At 38.2% G+C, this 12,743-nt stretch overlaps 1 protein-coding gene across 7 annotated transcripts in view; it reads right to left on the bottom strand.

Annotated features, from left to right (window-relative positions):
* fryb (furry homolog b (Drosophila)) overlaps positions 1-12,743 on the bottom strand; it is a 56,634-nt gene that overhangs the window by 18,722 nt on the left and 25,169 nt on the right. For all 7 annotated transcript variants that reach the window (XM_055051700.1, XM_055051694.1, XM_055051695.1 and 4 more), the window contains exons 8-33: positions 12,544-12,712; positions 12,134-12,226; positions 11,839-11,937; positions 10,367-10,468; positions 9,421-9,524; positions 9,096-9,204; positions 8,487-8,573; positions 7,925-8,096; positions 7,706-7,838; positions 7,509-7,616; positions 7,276-7,402; positions 6,614-6,727; positions 6,222-6,386; positions 5,865-5,951; positions 5,516-5,772; positions 5,245-5,434; positions 4,529-4,653; positions 3,641-3,698; positions 3,250-3,341; positions 2,667-2,839; positions 2,391-2,551; positions 2,203-2,313; positions 1,963-2,117; positions 1,676-1,775; positions 1,428-1,599; positions 54-304 (exon numbers count right to left, since the gene is read on the bottom strand). In XM_055051700.1, the coding sequence (XP_054907675.1) occupies positions 54-304; positions 1,428-1,599; positions 1,676-1,775; positions 1,963-2,117; positions 2,203-2,313; positions 2,391-2,551; positions 2,667-2,839; positions 3,250-3,341; positions 3,641-3,698; positions 4,529-4,653; positions 5,245-5,434; positions 5,516-5,772; positions 5,865-5,951; positions 6,222-6,386; positions 6,614-6,727; positions 7,276-7,402; positions 7,509-7,616; positions 7,706-7,838; positions 7,925-8,096; positions 8,487-8,573; positions 9,096-9,204; positions 9,421-9,524; positions 10,367-10,468; positions 11,839-11,937; positions 12,134-12,226; positions 12,544-12,712 (3,514 nt within the window). The remainder of the gene's footprint in view (positions 1-53; positions 305-1,427; positions 1,600-1,675; positions 1,776-1,962; positions 2,118-2,202; positions 2,314-2,390; positions 2,552-2,666; positions 2,840-3,249; positions 3,342-3,640; positions 3,699-4,528; positions 4,654-5,244; positions 5,435-5,515; positions 5,773-5,864; positions 5,952-6,221; positions 6,387-6,613; positions 6,728-7,275; positions 7,403-7,508; positions 7,617-7,705; positions 7,839-7,924; positions 8,097-8,486; positions 8,574-9,095; positions 9,205-9,420; positions 9,525-10,366; positions 10,469-11,838; positions 11,938-12,133; positions 12,227-12,543; positions 12,713-12,743) is intronic.

Raw genomic sequence — 12,743 nt, 5'->3', positions numbered from 1 at the left:
AAAAGTTTGTTGATGAATTGTAAATATTTGCGCAAAACAAAGAATCCTCATACCTTAGCGGTCATAAACATTAGGTTGTTGAGTACCAAAGATGTCGCCTGCAAGGACCCCCATCCGTTCCCTCTCAGACTGGGGGTCATGCCCTGTGTCTGATTGCGGGTTTCTTCGTCAGGCGTGCAAGGGCTTGAAGCTGGGGGCAGTAGCCCCGTATCCACCAGTTCAATGTTACTAAGCCAAGGCAGCAGGTAGGACAGCATGATCTGTCTGCCATTAGAATGTGTAGTGGGGAAACGTTGGCTCACCTCTGCATGACAAAAGCATTATGTCAGAGAATATAATCAGAGTTTCTGCACATTTCAGTTAGTGAAGATTGTGTTAAAAAATACTCTATTCTTAGATCAAAAGACTAACAGCTGCGTAAACTGAAGGGCTAACAAAAAAAATCAAACTTTTTATGTTAAACCTGGACATAATTAACAATGATTCATTTCGAGATGTTAAATGAATATCAAACCCTAAAAATCTGGAAACATTAAGAAATTAAAATATCCTGTGCAAGCAAATAAACAAAAGCTCAATGGATGATGACATGCTTTCTGGGGACAGACAGAAAATAGCCAAAAAGTATTTTCAAACAAGAATATGTTGAATAGTCATGGCAGGTTATGAATCAATTGTATCCTTGGCTCCAAATTAGGGAACGACCCAAAGCTGAGGGAGGAAATCTATGGCTCCTGGGGGAGACAACAGCAAAACCATCAAGGTTCTGCTCTCTGATTATATTTATGCTGACTCCCTTTTTCTCACTGGAAGAATAAAATTGGGGCTTGGACAGTTCATAAATCTATATGACAAACAATGACATTCTGCCAAGCAATGATATCATTCCAAGTGAAACATTCTCAGGTGCTTTTTGCTAACTTTTTGTCTTGATATTTTTCAGTTTTGGATATTGAAATGAATTTCACCCTTGTGAGCTACAAGTCAAAACGACTGAAGAAAATAGCTGTAAAAATGAAAATAGATTTATCTTAAGAGCTAAAACAAAGTTAAGAGCCGTTTCAGACATCTTATGTTTCAGACAGTTATGTTGTAAGTTAGACACAAATATTCACAGATTGAAAAATAAACTCCATGTCAAGGACACTTTGGGACTGCTGTTTTGTTATCCACTGCTGGTGCTGAAACATTATAGCACACAGCATCCCACACATTGAAGGGATGAGGATAAAAGTTTCAGTTTAACCCAGAATCAGTACTTAGGATTTAGCTTTTATTTTTAATATTTTTCACAACATAAACATGTCTTTTCCTGAACTTTTGACTAATTTCCTGCATTATATGATCACAATCCTTTTTAAAATTAGCTTGTATTTTTACTTGTTGCACTTTGTGACTGTCATGCATACTAAAAATGAAAGACTTACCTGAAAACAGAGGAAGTGTGAGTTCAGGATACATGCTGGCTAGCTGGATGGAGAGCTGAGACAGGTTGACGCTGTAGAGTGGAGGTAGCGGGCCGTGTGTCCCATACAAAATATTACCCGGCTTTTGCTCCACCATCCTCTTAGAGTATGCACACAGTCGGGTCTCTAGCACCTGATTAAAGTTTCAGCTTTAATCATTTCCTTTTTACCTATTTATATGAATAGTAATAAAACCTACTCTTCCTTACCTGCATGAGCTGCATGGAGATTTCATATATCTCCCTGTTGCTGTCTGAGGCCTTAAACAGCACAAGATTGAGCAAGGTCACCAGGTCAAATGGATAATTCCTGTTAAAATGACAAGATATTATTGCCAAATGGATAATCACTGTAAGCTACAAAAATAAATAAAGCAACTTCATATAATTTGACAGTTTAAAGAAAACAGGTTTAATAACTTCTCAAACCTTTTGTTTGACATTGCTAAACAATGTCAAACAATCTAATGAACCACATCTAATGAACGATTACTAACCTATTGCCGCAGACTGTGGCGATGGCCTTAAAGCAGCCAGAGGCCAGTTGGTGAGATCCTGTGAAGCAGCGATCCACTGCCCAGTTGAACAGATTAATTTGGTCTGGGTTGAGCTCTAAAAGCAGTATGACTACTTCACATCCCAGACGATGCACCTGAAGGAAAACAGAATTTAATTAATTAAGGTATATCTATAGAAAACAGCACAGACTTTATAGCAAAGCCACCAGAATAGTTTACCCGCATGTCATGACAGGCCAGGATGTTGTCAAGCCACTTATAGAGATAGCCATCAGTGGACAGACCCACATTGTCAAAAACTGGACCACAACACAAAACTGCAGACATGGCCTGCAATATAAAAGCAAAGATAATGCTTATTTTTCTGAAATTAGTCTGGAAAAGAGCAAAAATTCAAGACTGTTTACCTTGAGGGCACAGTATTGATAGCGAGTGATCTGGTGATTGCGGTCACTGTAGCGATCAAGGGGAGTAAACATAACACTGAAGGGTCCGGCCCACTGGCTGAAGAGGATGAAGAGGTGGTGTCTTAGCGACTGCTGAGGGAAGAGGAAGCGCCTGTGGTGGACTGTGCAGGTGAGAGTGTGTTAGAAGCATAGACATACGACCATAGGCTGCGGTAAGATCAATAAAATCCACATTTTTACTGAGAGAGAGAACCAATAGGCAAAACAATGACTTACCCGGAATACACTGGATAAGATTAGCCACCATCCCACTGAAATGAGCTCTGATGTCTTTAAGGACATCCAGCTCTTTCTCATTCTCAGCTTCCAGAAGCATCCGGGTTAGATCCACATATTCAAGGAACAAAGCTCCGAGTGCCAAGGATTCTCGCTCCAGAGCTCCGTTAGTGCTTTAGACAAAGAAAAAGAAAGAGAAAGCAGATCTTTCAAATAGAAACAAATAAGAGAAGGGTGTGTCTGAATATAAAAGCCTAAATAAAAAGAGCAAGCAACAATTAATTTTTAAAAATTATTTTCAAGCGTTAACTCACTCTTTAAAAAAATGTTTTGCTGGATTTTTGGCTGCAAATCTTACAAATTCCTTAATTTCGGATGATTAGTGTTTAAATTAGTTCTTCATGCCAATCTTTCATCCCAAATAGGCCAAATGAGTTGCCTGAATGACAAATAGTTATGATGTAATACAAATTTTAAGTTGTTTGCCTATCATTTTAAATTATAATGACATGCATACAACTTTGCACTGTGCTCTTTAAGGAAGGATAACTACATTTCTCAGGCGCTGAAATGTGTGTGGTACCTGTCACTGATGACTCCTGCACTGGCCAACAGCTCAAAGATCCTGAGTAACTGCAGCCTGAGGAGATCCCTCCTCTCTCTACGTTTCTTGTTCTGAAAGGAGGAAAAGCTGCTGTCAGTTTACTGCTGCTATAAAAAAGCTGCCACCCTGTGTAATCAGTATAAACATTCATTATCTGTTGCCAGATTAGAAGTGGAGCTCCTGTGCAAAGAATCAAGAATCCAGAGAATGGATGCTCAGTATTCTCTGGCAGAATACTGAGTTTTTTAACAACAGAACAATCTTTTTTTACTAAGTTGTTCAGCAGAAGTACATTTTCACAGTGTTTTTTCAGAAACTGATTATTAGATTATTTTTAATATTTTGGAGTGTTTCTTAGTGATTGTGGTACCTCTGGTCTACGTTCCAGTGCTTCTTTCATCAGTGGATGAAGTTCTTCAACCAGTTCCCTGTAAATCAGATGCAACCAAAACTGAATACCACAAAGCAATGACAGGTGAATCTGTCTGGGTAGAATTTTATCTCTTAAATCACAGTAATGGCCTTTTCTAAAAATACTTTGGGTTAAAACAAGATTGTCTTTTTATAGTTAGATATTTAAGCTCCACTTTGCAAAAAAAAAAAAAAAAAAGGTGCCACATTGTTCCTGCTAAGAATTCCTCTCCCACATTAGTGATGCATTTTTTTCTTCTATTTTGATCACAGAAGTAGGCAACTTATTTAAGCTATGGCAGCAATGTGGAGATAGATGGGAGTAAGTACTGAATGCAGACAGGATAGTAACTGGTAATCGAGTTTGTCTCATGTTAGTGATAAGGTCAGAGTAACCTTATCACTACTTTTTCACTGGAATCTACAGTGCATTTGAAAAGTATTCATACCTCTTGATTTTTTCAACATTTTGCCCATCAGCAACCACAAATTTTAAAATATTGAGATTTTATGAGACAAATTGTCACCAAATGGTGCGTAATTGTGAAGTGGAAGGAACACTTCACAATGTGAGTGTTCCTTCCACACCTTGCAGAGAAATCTGCAAGGTGTGGCATGCATTTGTGTTTCCTTTCGCAACACACTGTAAATCCAAACGTTCTCCATACTCTTAGCTTAAGAAAAATTTCAGCCCGCGAAGCAACAGTTAAACAAAACACACTTTATGCAAATCACAGATTTCTGAACACAAACAAACAAATTCAAGTCCATAATCAGAGCCTGACATCTAAGATACAAGGTCTGCTTAGCATCTTAAATGGATGTGTGCTTGTTTATTTTCAAATACCTGAAAACTAGAGCGTTTGTGCATCCAAACCCCAACACCAGAGACTCTGTGATCTCCAGACTCTCAGCTCTCATCAGTGGGACAAGTTGTTTTAATAGCCACGCCACAGAGGGAGTTCCTATGACCTGCAACAAAAATACACATCCGGATCACTCAGCAGCAGTATAAATAGGTTCCAGGACTTTTCTATGATGAAAATATCAAATTATAAATACTTCTTCTGTTAATGCCACTATATCACTATAACTGAACTGGAAAATAAAAAACAACCCAAAACTACCGTAATTTTGTTTTTATAAATTATATTAAAAAGTTTTCAATAAAAGGTTAATATGGAGAAAAAAATACAATTCTCATTTGTTTCCCCATTGTGCTCTGTTGACAATAAATGGTTTAAAATAATTTACAAAGTGGGCCACAAAAATCAAAGATTACATGACTGCAATGAATAATTTCTGCCAGGAGGAAAGATTCAATAAAAAACCAACAGATATCAGTAGCACATTAACCTAAAGGACTATTATAAAAGCATGCAATTATTATTTCATCAAAATGAAACTACAAATAATTAAAAAGAGAAATATGTTCATATTCAATGGTTACGGTTTGTCATTTGGCACAAAACAAAAGTAGGGCAACATTCAGATACCAAACGGAGGTACAATTGGCTAAAGGAGTCATTAGAAACACATATTTCCACCAGCATAAGCACACACCTTGTTGTCATAAGTAACACTGCCATCGGGGGTGGTGGCAGTGATCTCAGGTGTGGAAGCCCTCAGATGGCCAGGTGACATGATGCTAGGTTTGGCTACACCCAGACACAAGATCAAATAATTACGCCAGAGTGAAATGTAGCTGTCACTGGAGCCTGCCGTGCTGGTCTTCTTCGCATTAACTGGACTACTGCAGAAATATAGAAAAAGAGAGGGAGTTATTTAGATTCAACTAAGCCTTCTGTGCTGCTTATGATTCGCAGAATCATACTTAGGGTCAATCAGAGGCAAAAGCAACTGCAGTCGTGTGAAAACATAGGGCCATGCATATCCCAATGCGGTGGAGCAGTGTTTGGGCAGGTGCTCCTGTCGCAGGAAGATGTGCAGGCAGAGCACCCACGGGTCCTTCACACATTGTGCAAAGATCCAGACGTAGCTGGGACTCTTCACGTCGTATGAACTGCTCACCAGTCGAGCCGACCATTCTACAAGCCACTGTAGGTCAACGTGGTGACTGAGCGGTAACGACTGAGACAGAGAAAAAAAATGATAAATTTCAATAATTTAATCTAAGAGTTGGTTATGCTGGATCTAGTGTAGTAACTTTCATCAATACTCACTGAGTCAGAGTGAGCCACGTGAACAAAGCTGTTCATTACAGCTGGGCTCAGCTGGTCCAAGACCTCTATCATGGGTTTGTCATCATTCTGTAGAGGGTGAAATTCAGATAATCAGTTCTCTATTTAACACCATCACACCAACAAAGAAGTCACTGCAATATGACTGCTCTAATAAAATCTTGTAAATTATGTGTTTCTATGCATTTTTTTCTTTATAATAGCCATTTTCTAACAAATTCTTAATATATTACTATACAAACATTGGTCTTTAAATGTATTTCATTTTCACATTTAAACAAATATCTAATGCCAACTGAAGCTTTTGGTGCCTGAAGAGTCAAGAAATTTGTGCTCTACCTCTGCATATCCCAGAGCTGTGAACAGGCAGCGTATTTCTCTTAATACACCGACAGCTAGCTTTCTCGTGCTGATCTGACACGAGCAGAGGAGCAGCAGCGCCAGACCCTCCACTGCATGGAGCACTGAGCAATGAGGGCTGCGCTCTGGAAGCCTGGGGCTGGTCTAAAGGAAGGAACAGACAAAAAGAGAACAGGTTCAGACACTGACTAATCCTCCTTTACCATTACAAGTGTAAACAGAGATCAATGAAACTAATTATTTCTTTTGATCCTGAGACCACAGAGTCACGTTTTAGGATATCACGCGTGCAGAAAACAAGTTCCACTTAATCTAGTTGCGTTTTTAAGAAATTAAACACCAATAACCGGCTGGTTTTCATTGTTCCTTACATCAGTTCCCCCTCGCATCTTCCCCTGGAGCTGCAGAGCAAGCCTCCACTGTGTGAGCAGCTGCAGGAGGAGCTTGACAGATGCATCCTGAAGACCCTGATGGGTGTCTTGAACCTAACAAACACAAAGGATATTTGTAGACACCAACATATGCTATTTATTCTAAACATATGTAATGTATTTATTATTTTACAAGAAAATTAAGCTTGAATTTGGTTGCTTTTTAGACAAAAAGGTAAATGTTTGTCTCATCTGAGCTCCTGTTAGAGTTGCAGCTTGTATGTACATAATGTCTAATGCTTGATGCCTTTTTTGAGCAGGTTCCAAACAATCAGTGTTCCTTTATAATGGTTCATGTTTGTTATATTTTCTTCTTCTTCTTCTTCTTCTCTCTTTTCATCAACTTATTCAATTGTGTTACTGTTTTGTAAATCACTTTAGTGCAGTTTTAACTTGTTTTTAACAGTGCTATATAAAGGAATTTGACATTGACAATAATCTTAGATAATATGGATGGCAGAGAAAAACAAATTGTTAGCTGGTTGCAAATATATGCAAAACATAATGAAAAAGACTACTTCTATCATACACAAACTAAGTTTATGCTAAGTTTTAAGTTGCACTTGGTGGCTTTGCATAGTTTTAGTTAAGAGATGCTATACCTCACGTAAAAGAAAATGCGTGTAACCAAACAGGACGTCTTCCCTCCAGTCTGAGAAATCAAGTAACAGGCTCTGCAGGGAGTTCTGAGAAATGAGTCGAAGTTCATCGTCCATGTGCACTGTAAGTCTGAGGTAAAAGAGAAGAAGAGTAGTTTTTATGTGTCTTTAATGAGTTATTTCAAAAATGTTTAAAGTATTTTCTGTCATTTTTACAAAATCAGTGTGAAAGTTACCGTGAAAGCAAGTCAATAAGCTCTGGCTTGGACATGCTGTCAGGAAGGATTCGGGGAATGGCTGCCACACATGTCCGAAACAAGTCAATTTTCGGCTTCCTCTCCCCGCTAAACAAGATGGTTGTTTATTAGGTACTAATAACTCTTTTTAATAAAAGCTTAAATTATTTGGGGGAGTTTAGGGTTTAGATGCATACGTGATCATGTCCTCTGGTTCTTTGTTGAGCATCTGGACGCTGGTAAGCATCATGCAACGACCAACCTCCTTGTCCAAGTGTCTGAGGATGTTGTCCAAAGCTTTCCGCACTTGGGAGTAGTACAGCGACATCCCTGCAGGGAGCAGACAAAGACGAATCACAGAGTTGGCAATAACATTTCCATTACAGAAGAGTAAAAACTTGCTGACAGACTCAAACCTATTAGCTTGGCCTCCTCATCAGTTAGTGTTTTGCTGAGATATGTCTTCTTCTTCTTTAAAGAGTTTCCAGAGGGCAGGGTTGCTCCTGTGTTTGGCATTGGGGGCTCTCCGTCTTTCTGCTGAAGAGCATCTGCTATGACCAGGAATGCACGCAGACCAATGTTCATACGCTGAAAGAAAAACCACATGTAGTCTTTAAATTGCAGGGTAGACAACAGCAGTTGAAAGCTAATTGTAAAGAGTGCAACAACAGCAGTAGAGAATTACTATACTACTTAACTGAAGTTGCAAATATTATTGACTTATGTAAAACCTGTTACTGAGCATTGTGACGTTCAAAGCAAAAGGATAGACTGCATCTAAAAGAAACTAAATTCAATCTTTTCCTACAGATGCAGAAGTAAATTGTCTTTAGTAAGGTACAAACAACTTCAGGGCCACGACTGAGAACACATTGTTCTCAGCCTACCTAGAATAACAGTTGGAATGCCAGAGATACACTGATGCACTGCTGCGTAGTAGAATTCAAATGTCTAAACACTTGTGTCTGCTCTCCTCACCTCTGGGTTCAGACTGAAGGCTTTGGCAGGTTTCCCAACACTTAAAAGATCAAAAATGATCTCCTTCATGGCAAAATCCAGTCTCTCCTACAAGAAGGAAAAACATGCTGCTCTTATTTGCTATTTTTATTGGTGAGCTTCTGACAGCTGATTCACATTAAGTGCAAACACTTAAAATTAACCATTTCAGAGTCGTGAAAGCTTATGACGAGGTTACACACAATGGTTCAATGAGAGCAGAGCAGAAAATGTTAAGCCTTGAGGGGGACCTCAACATGTCCTGCTGCTTCACCTGGAATAATAAAGAAAACCCAGTTTCCTAATATCTTGCAGCCAGACTGTTAACAAGAGTCATTTTGTTTGATACTAATATTAGTTTGACTATCTGAAATGTGAGTGTGATTGAGAGAGGAAAAACATGTAAAAAGGGATGTGGCCTTTCAAAGAGCATAAAACATAAAGTTGGAAACTGGGAGTATTTACTCTCTAGCTTTTATGTCCTTCATGTACTCCTTAAAACCATCTTTAATGTTATGTATCAGTAACATTGTATTTAGAGCAAGAAGCAGTGCAAAATGCACTATAAAAAGTTACCTATTTAATACACACCTGAGCAATAAACTGGATAATCTTGACAAAAATATTGAGGGGCATGTCTCTGGGTACGACACTACGACTCCCTTTAGGAAACAATGTGGAGGTGATGGACGTCAGACGGCTAAAAGAGACAGGAAAAAATACTAGTAAGAGCAATTTTTTTTCCACACATTCAGCTTTTCAATCATGACAATGTCTCTTCTTTACAGAATCTAGAAACAAAAACTGTTAAAAAATAGAGGAGGAGTCAAATCACATTCAGACCAAAAAAGAAGAATTCAGATGAGACAATAGATTTACAGTTATGCTGAGGATTGTAATTACATACAACTGTTACCTCTGGGTTGCGGTGTTGCTCTCACACTTTATCCGGATCATGTAGACCCACAGCAAGCGGTAGAGTGACTCTAGAGCCACACGAGCCATCTTGGGGTCTCTGTTCTATATTAATAAGCAGAAAAACACAAAAACATCTTTCATTGTGTAGATAAAGTCACATCTCTTTTTAATAACACTTTCTAAAAGAATACTAAAAAGAAATCCTGCAGCACTTTTTTTCACTGTACATAAAAGTGATAACTGTTAGTCAGGAGGTTTTACAGGCTTTTGTTATGACGGTTTTTAGTCATTTGCTTATCAGTCTACAGTGTTTTGCTTGAGGCAAGAGACACTGATTTTACAGATAAAGGAGGTGGCGCTATTATGGTATTCAGGTGTCTGAAGTGTACACACTGTCTTTCTTTCAAAGGCCGAAACGTGGCATGCAGTCATTATACTGTAAGTTAACATGCTATTGATCACCAAACAAAGAAAAACTAGTTCACACATTGGTCGGTTAGATCCACAGCTTCTAACTGGTTTTTTTCAAGATTGCCCTAAATTTAACTCCAATAATTCTTCTATCAACTCTGATAAACTGCTCGTGTTGCTGCAAAAGCAAGGCATTCCCATCTTTTTTCGGTTTTATGACTTCAAGCAACAAACAGTACGTAGAAAAATCTGTTTGAAGCTGTTACTTCAAAAGGTAGAAGTACAACAAATTTATTTCAATACTTGAAACAGAGGCATTTTCTTCTCAGGGTGTACAAAGTTAAAATGGCAGGATACAAAAAACCGAACAGCATTTAAGTTTAACAAATCAGAACTACTTTGTGTTGATCAACAAAATACATGAAGGTTTATGGTTGCGATGTGTCAAAATGTGGAAAAATTTAAGGTGTGTGAATACTTTTGCAAGTCAGTGCAATAGAAGCTGCATTTGCATGAAGCAGCAGAAAACTGACCTTCAGGTTTGACAGGCAGTTGTTTAGGAATATATGCCATCGGCTGAGAAACAACTGCTTCTGACTGACACACAGAAGGCACGTCACCAAAGGATAGAGAGCCTGATATGGGGAGAGACGTTACATCACAGATCAGTAATCACAGGAATCTCTACAGAAAAATCATAATAAGTAAGTAAAAATCAAGAACTAATTTCACATTTTCAATTAAAGCAGCAATAAAACTATCAACAACAATCATGAACTTGCTGTTTTGCTTGTTTAGTTATCATTGAATGCAGACTGCATAGACATAATTTCTGTCTTGCAAATGATCCATGTTAGTCCAGGTAAAACCTTCTTTTGAATGGTTTTGTAAATGCTACTTTTAAATGCATCATATACCTGACACTCATCACTGAAAGTATTTGTTTTCCCAATCTCTAACCCAAATCAAAATCTCCACTCATTCTTAGCTTCTCAAGAATGTAAAACCCATAACAATTAGAGAAATACTCTACATTGCTACCATCTTTGTCATGCCTGTCCATTCTGCTATCTGTCATTGCAGGTTATTGTTAGTGGGCATGAATGCTCAGTAATGCTCATTCGGAAAGACATGTAAAAAAAAAAAAGTATTGTTTGAAAAGGGGTGTATAAAAGCTTGACTGCTTTTGTAAAAGTTGGCTGCAGTATGTAGAGAATTTGTAGAAATAAGCATGCACACTAACAGAGTGGCATATCTGTATCCCAGACATGGGCGTCAGCTGCAGCAGAATGAGGAACCCAGGTAGATAACCAAAATAGCAGTTACCAGCAGCACGCAACAATACAACACAACAGCTCTGTGACGTTGCTTTTTAGCAGTTACGCCAGTCAAATAACCGTGGGATACAATCCACTGGTTGGAAAAAAATATATAACAAAATACGCACTCAGATTTAAACATGTCACATTTTTGTCACCATCAGTAAGATGTTTAAAATTGAATCGAGAAAAAGCATAAAATGTGTAAGAGGCTTTAATAATTCCATTAATAGATGGCAATAACAAGAAGCCAAGTCGTTTGTCAGATATTCATGTTTTATTTTACTGAAAACTACCTATTATAAAGACATCAAATAGGATGTTATTTAACATCCTTAAAGTAAAATTGTAATTAGCTAAAACTGGTAGCAGATAAGTTAAATTTCTGACCAGTGAACTGAAATGGTTTATTGTTTTCTTTATGTTTTTAAAAATGTGGTGCTACATCTATTGTGCTGCTTCCAACAGCTAGCTTTATGATGTGGTTCAATAATTTCAAACTAGCTTTAAAAGTTAGCTTTTCCTGCATCACTCTGCCCTTCTTTAATCTCTCAACCCGCTCCTCACTGAGCGATGAAAGTCCACATATTGGAGAGCCACCATAAGTGCTCTAAGTAACTGTTGGTAATAGAGAAGAGATGAAATGAGATGAGCAGTAATGAAACAGAATATGGTCAGAAACCTACCAGAGAGTGCTTCTTCCTAGAGGAAAGGTCCAGAGTGGTATCGTATAAACTCTCTACAAAATTTCGTAAGCAGGGAACATTCACCTCATTCTTCACAGTCTGGGAGAAAAACAATGATGCAGAGTTCTCTTTAGAAAAAAATTCCTTTTCCTCACACCAATAACTTCTTTACCACAGAATCCTATTTTCTTTGATATTAACACAAAATATGTAAAATTGCAAGATTTAGTAAGAAAAGCTCTTAAGTAGAATGTGACATTATGTGTAGCTGAACTGCTAAGCAGAATGCACTTACAGCAGCAACAGGTACAAGTATTTCCACAAAGAGCCCAGCTAATGAGTGCTTGATGTCTTTATCCTTCACTTCCAGGAAATACTGTGCACACTCCTGCTGACACACCGAGGCAAGAAACAACATCAGTGATCGAAACATTATGCAAGGTCATCCGTTCAAATCTCAGCTCCATTATGATTAGAGGAAATTAGAAACATACAACTCAATTGCCATCAAAGGCAAACCAAACCAGACACCTAACTGCTGATTACTGCGGTCAGCTGGAAGCTTAACATAGCTTCCAGATGCCAGCAGATGGTAAGTAAGATTGCATCTGTCAGTAAACACACTGAGATTGTTATTGTTGCTTTTCTGATTTTTATTGTATGTAAATAACAACAAAGTTAGCAAATGGTTTTTGTGAAACCTACCTGCATGAACTGAAAAGAGGCCTCAAAGTCCTCCACTGGGTACATTTTGATGCGGAAAAATTTGAGTCCCATGATGAGACTGATTGTGGACTGAAGGATGTACGTGCTTTGCTCCTTTTGTCTCAGCTCTTTGAGCTCAGAGATGAACTTCTTTCTCACTGCTGGGAACCTGACAGGGGGAATAGTGACCAGATGTGAAT

The sequence above is a fragment of the Poeciliopsis prolifica genome, unplaced genomic scaffold (genome assembly GCF_027474105.1).
Source record: "Poeciliopsis prolifica strain line A6 unplaced genomic scaffold, Auburn_PproV2 SCAFFOLD033, whole genome shotgun sequence".
NCBI classification, from domain to species: Eukaryota; Metazoa; Chordata; class Actinopteri; order Cyprinodontiformes; family Poeciliidae; genus Poeciliopsis; species Poeciliopsis prolifica.
Note: the sequence above shows the minus strand (reverse complement) of the source record. Positions and strands in the feature narration are given on the sequence as shown.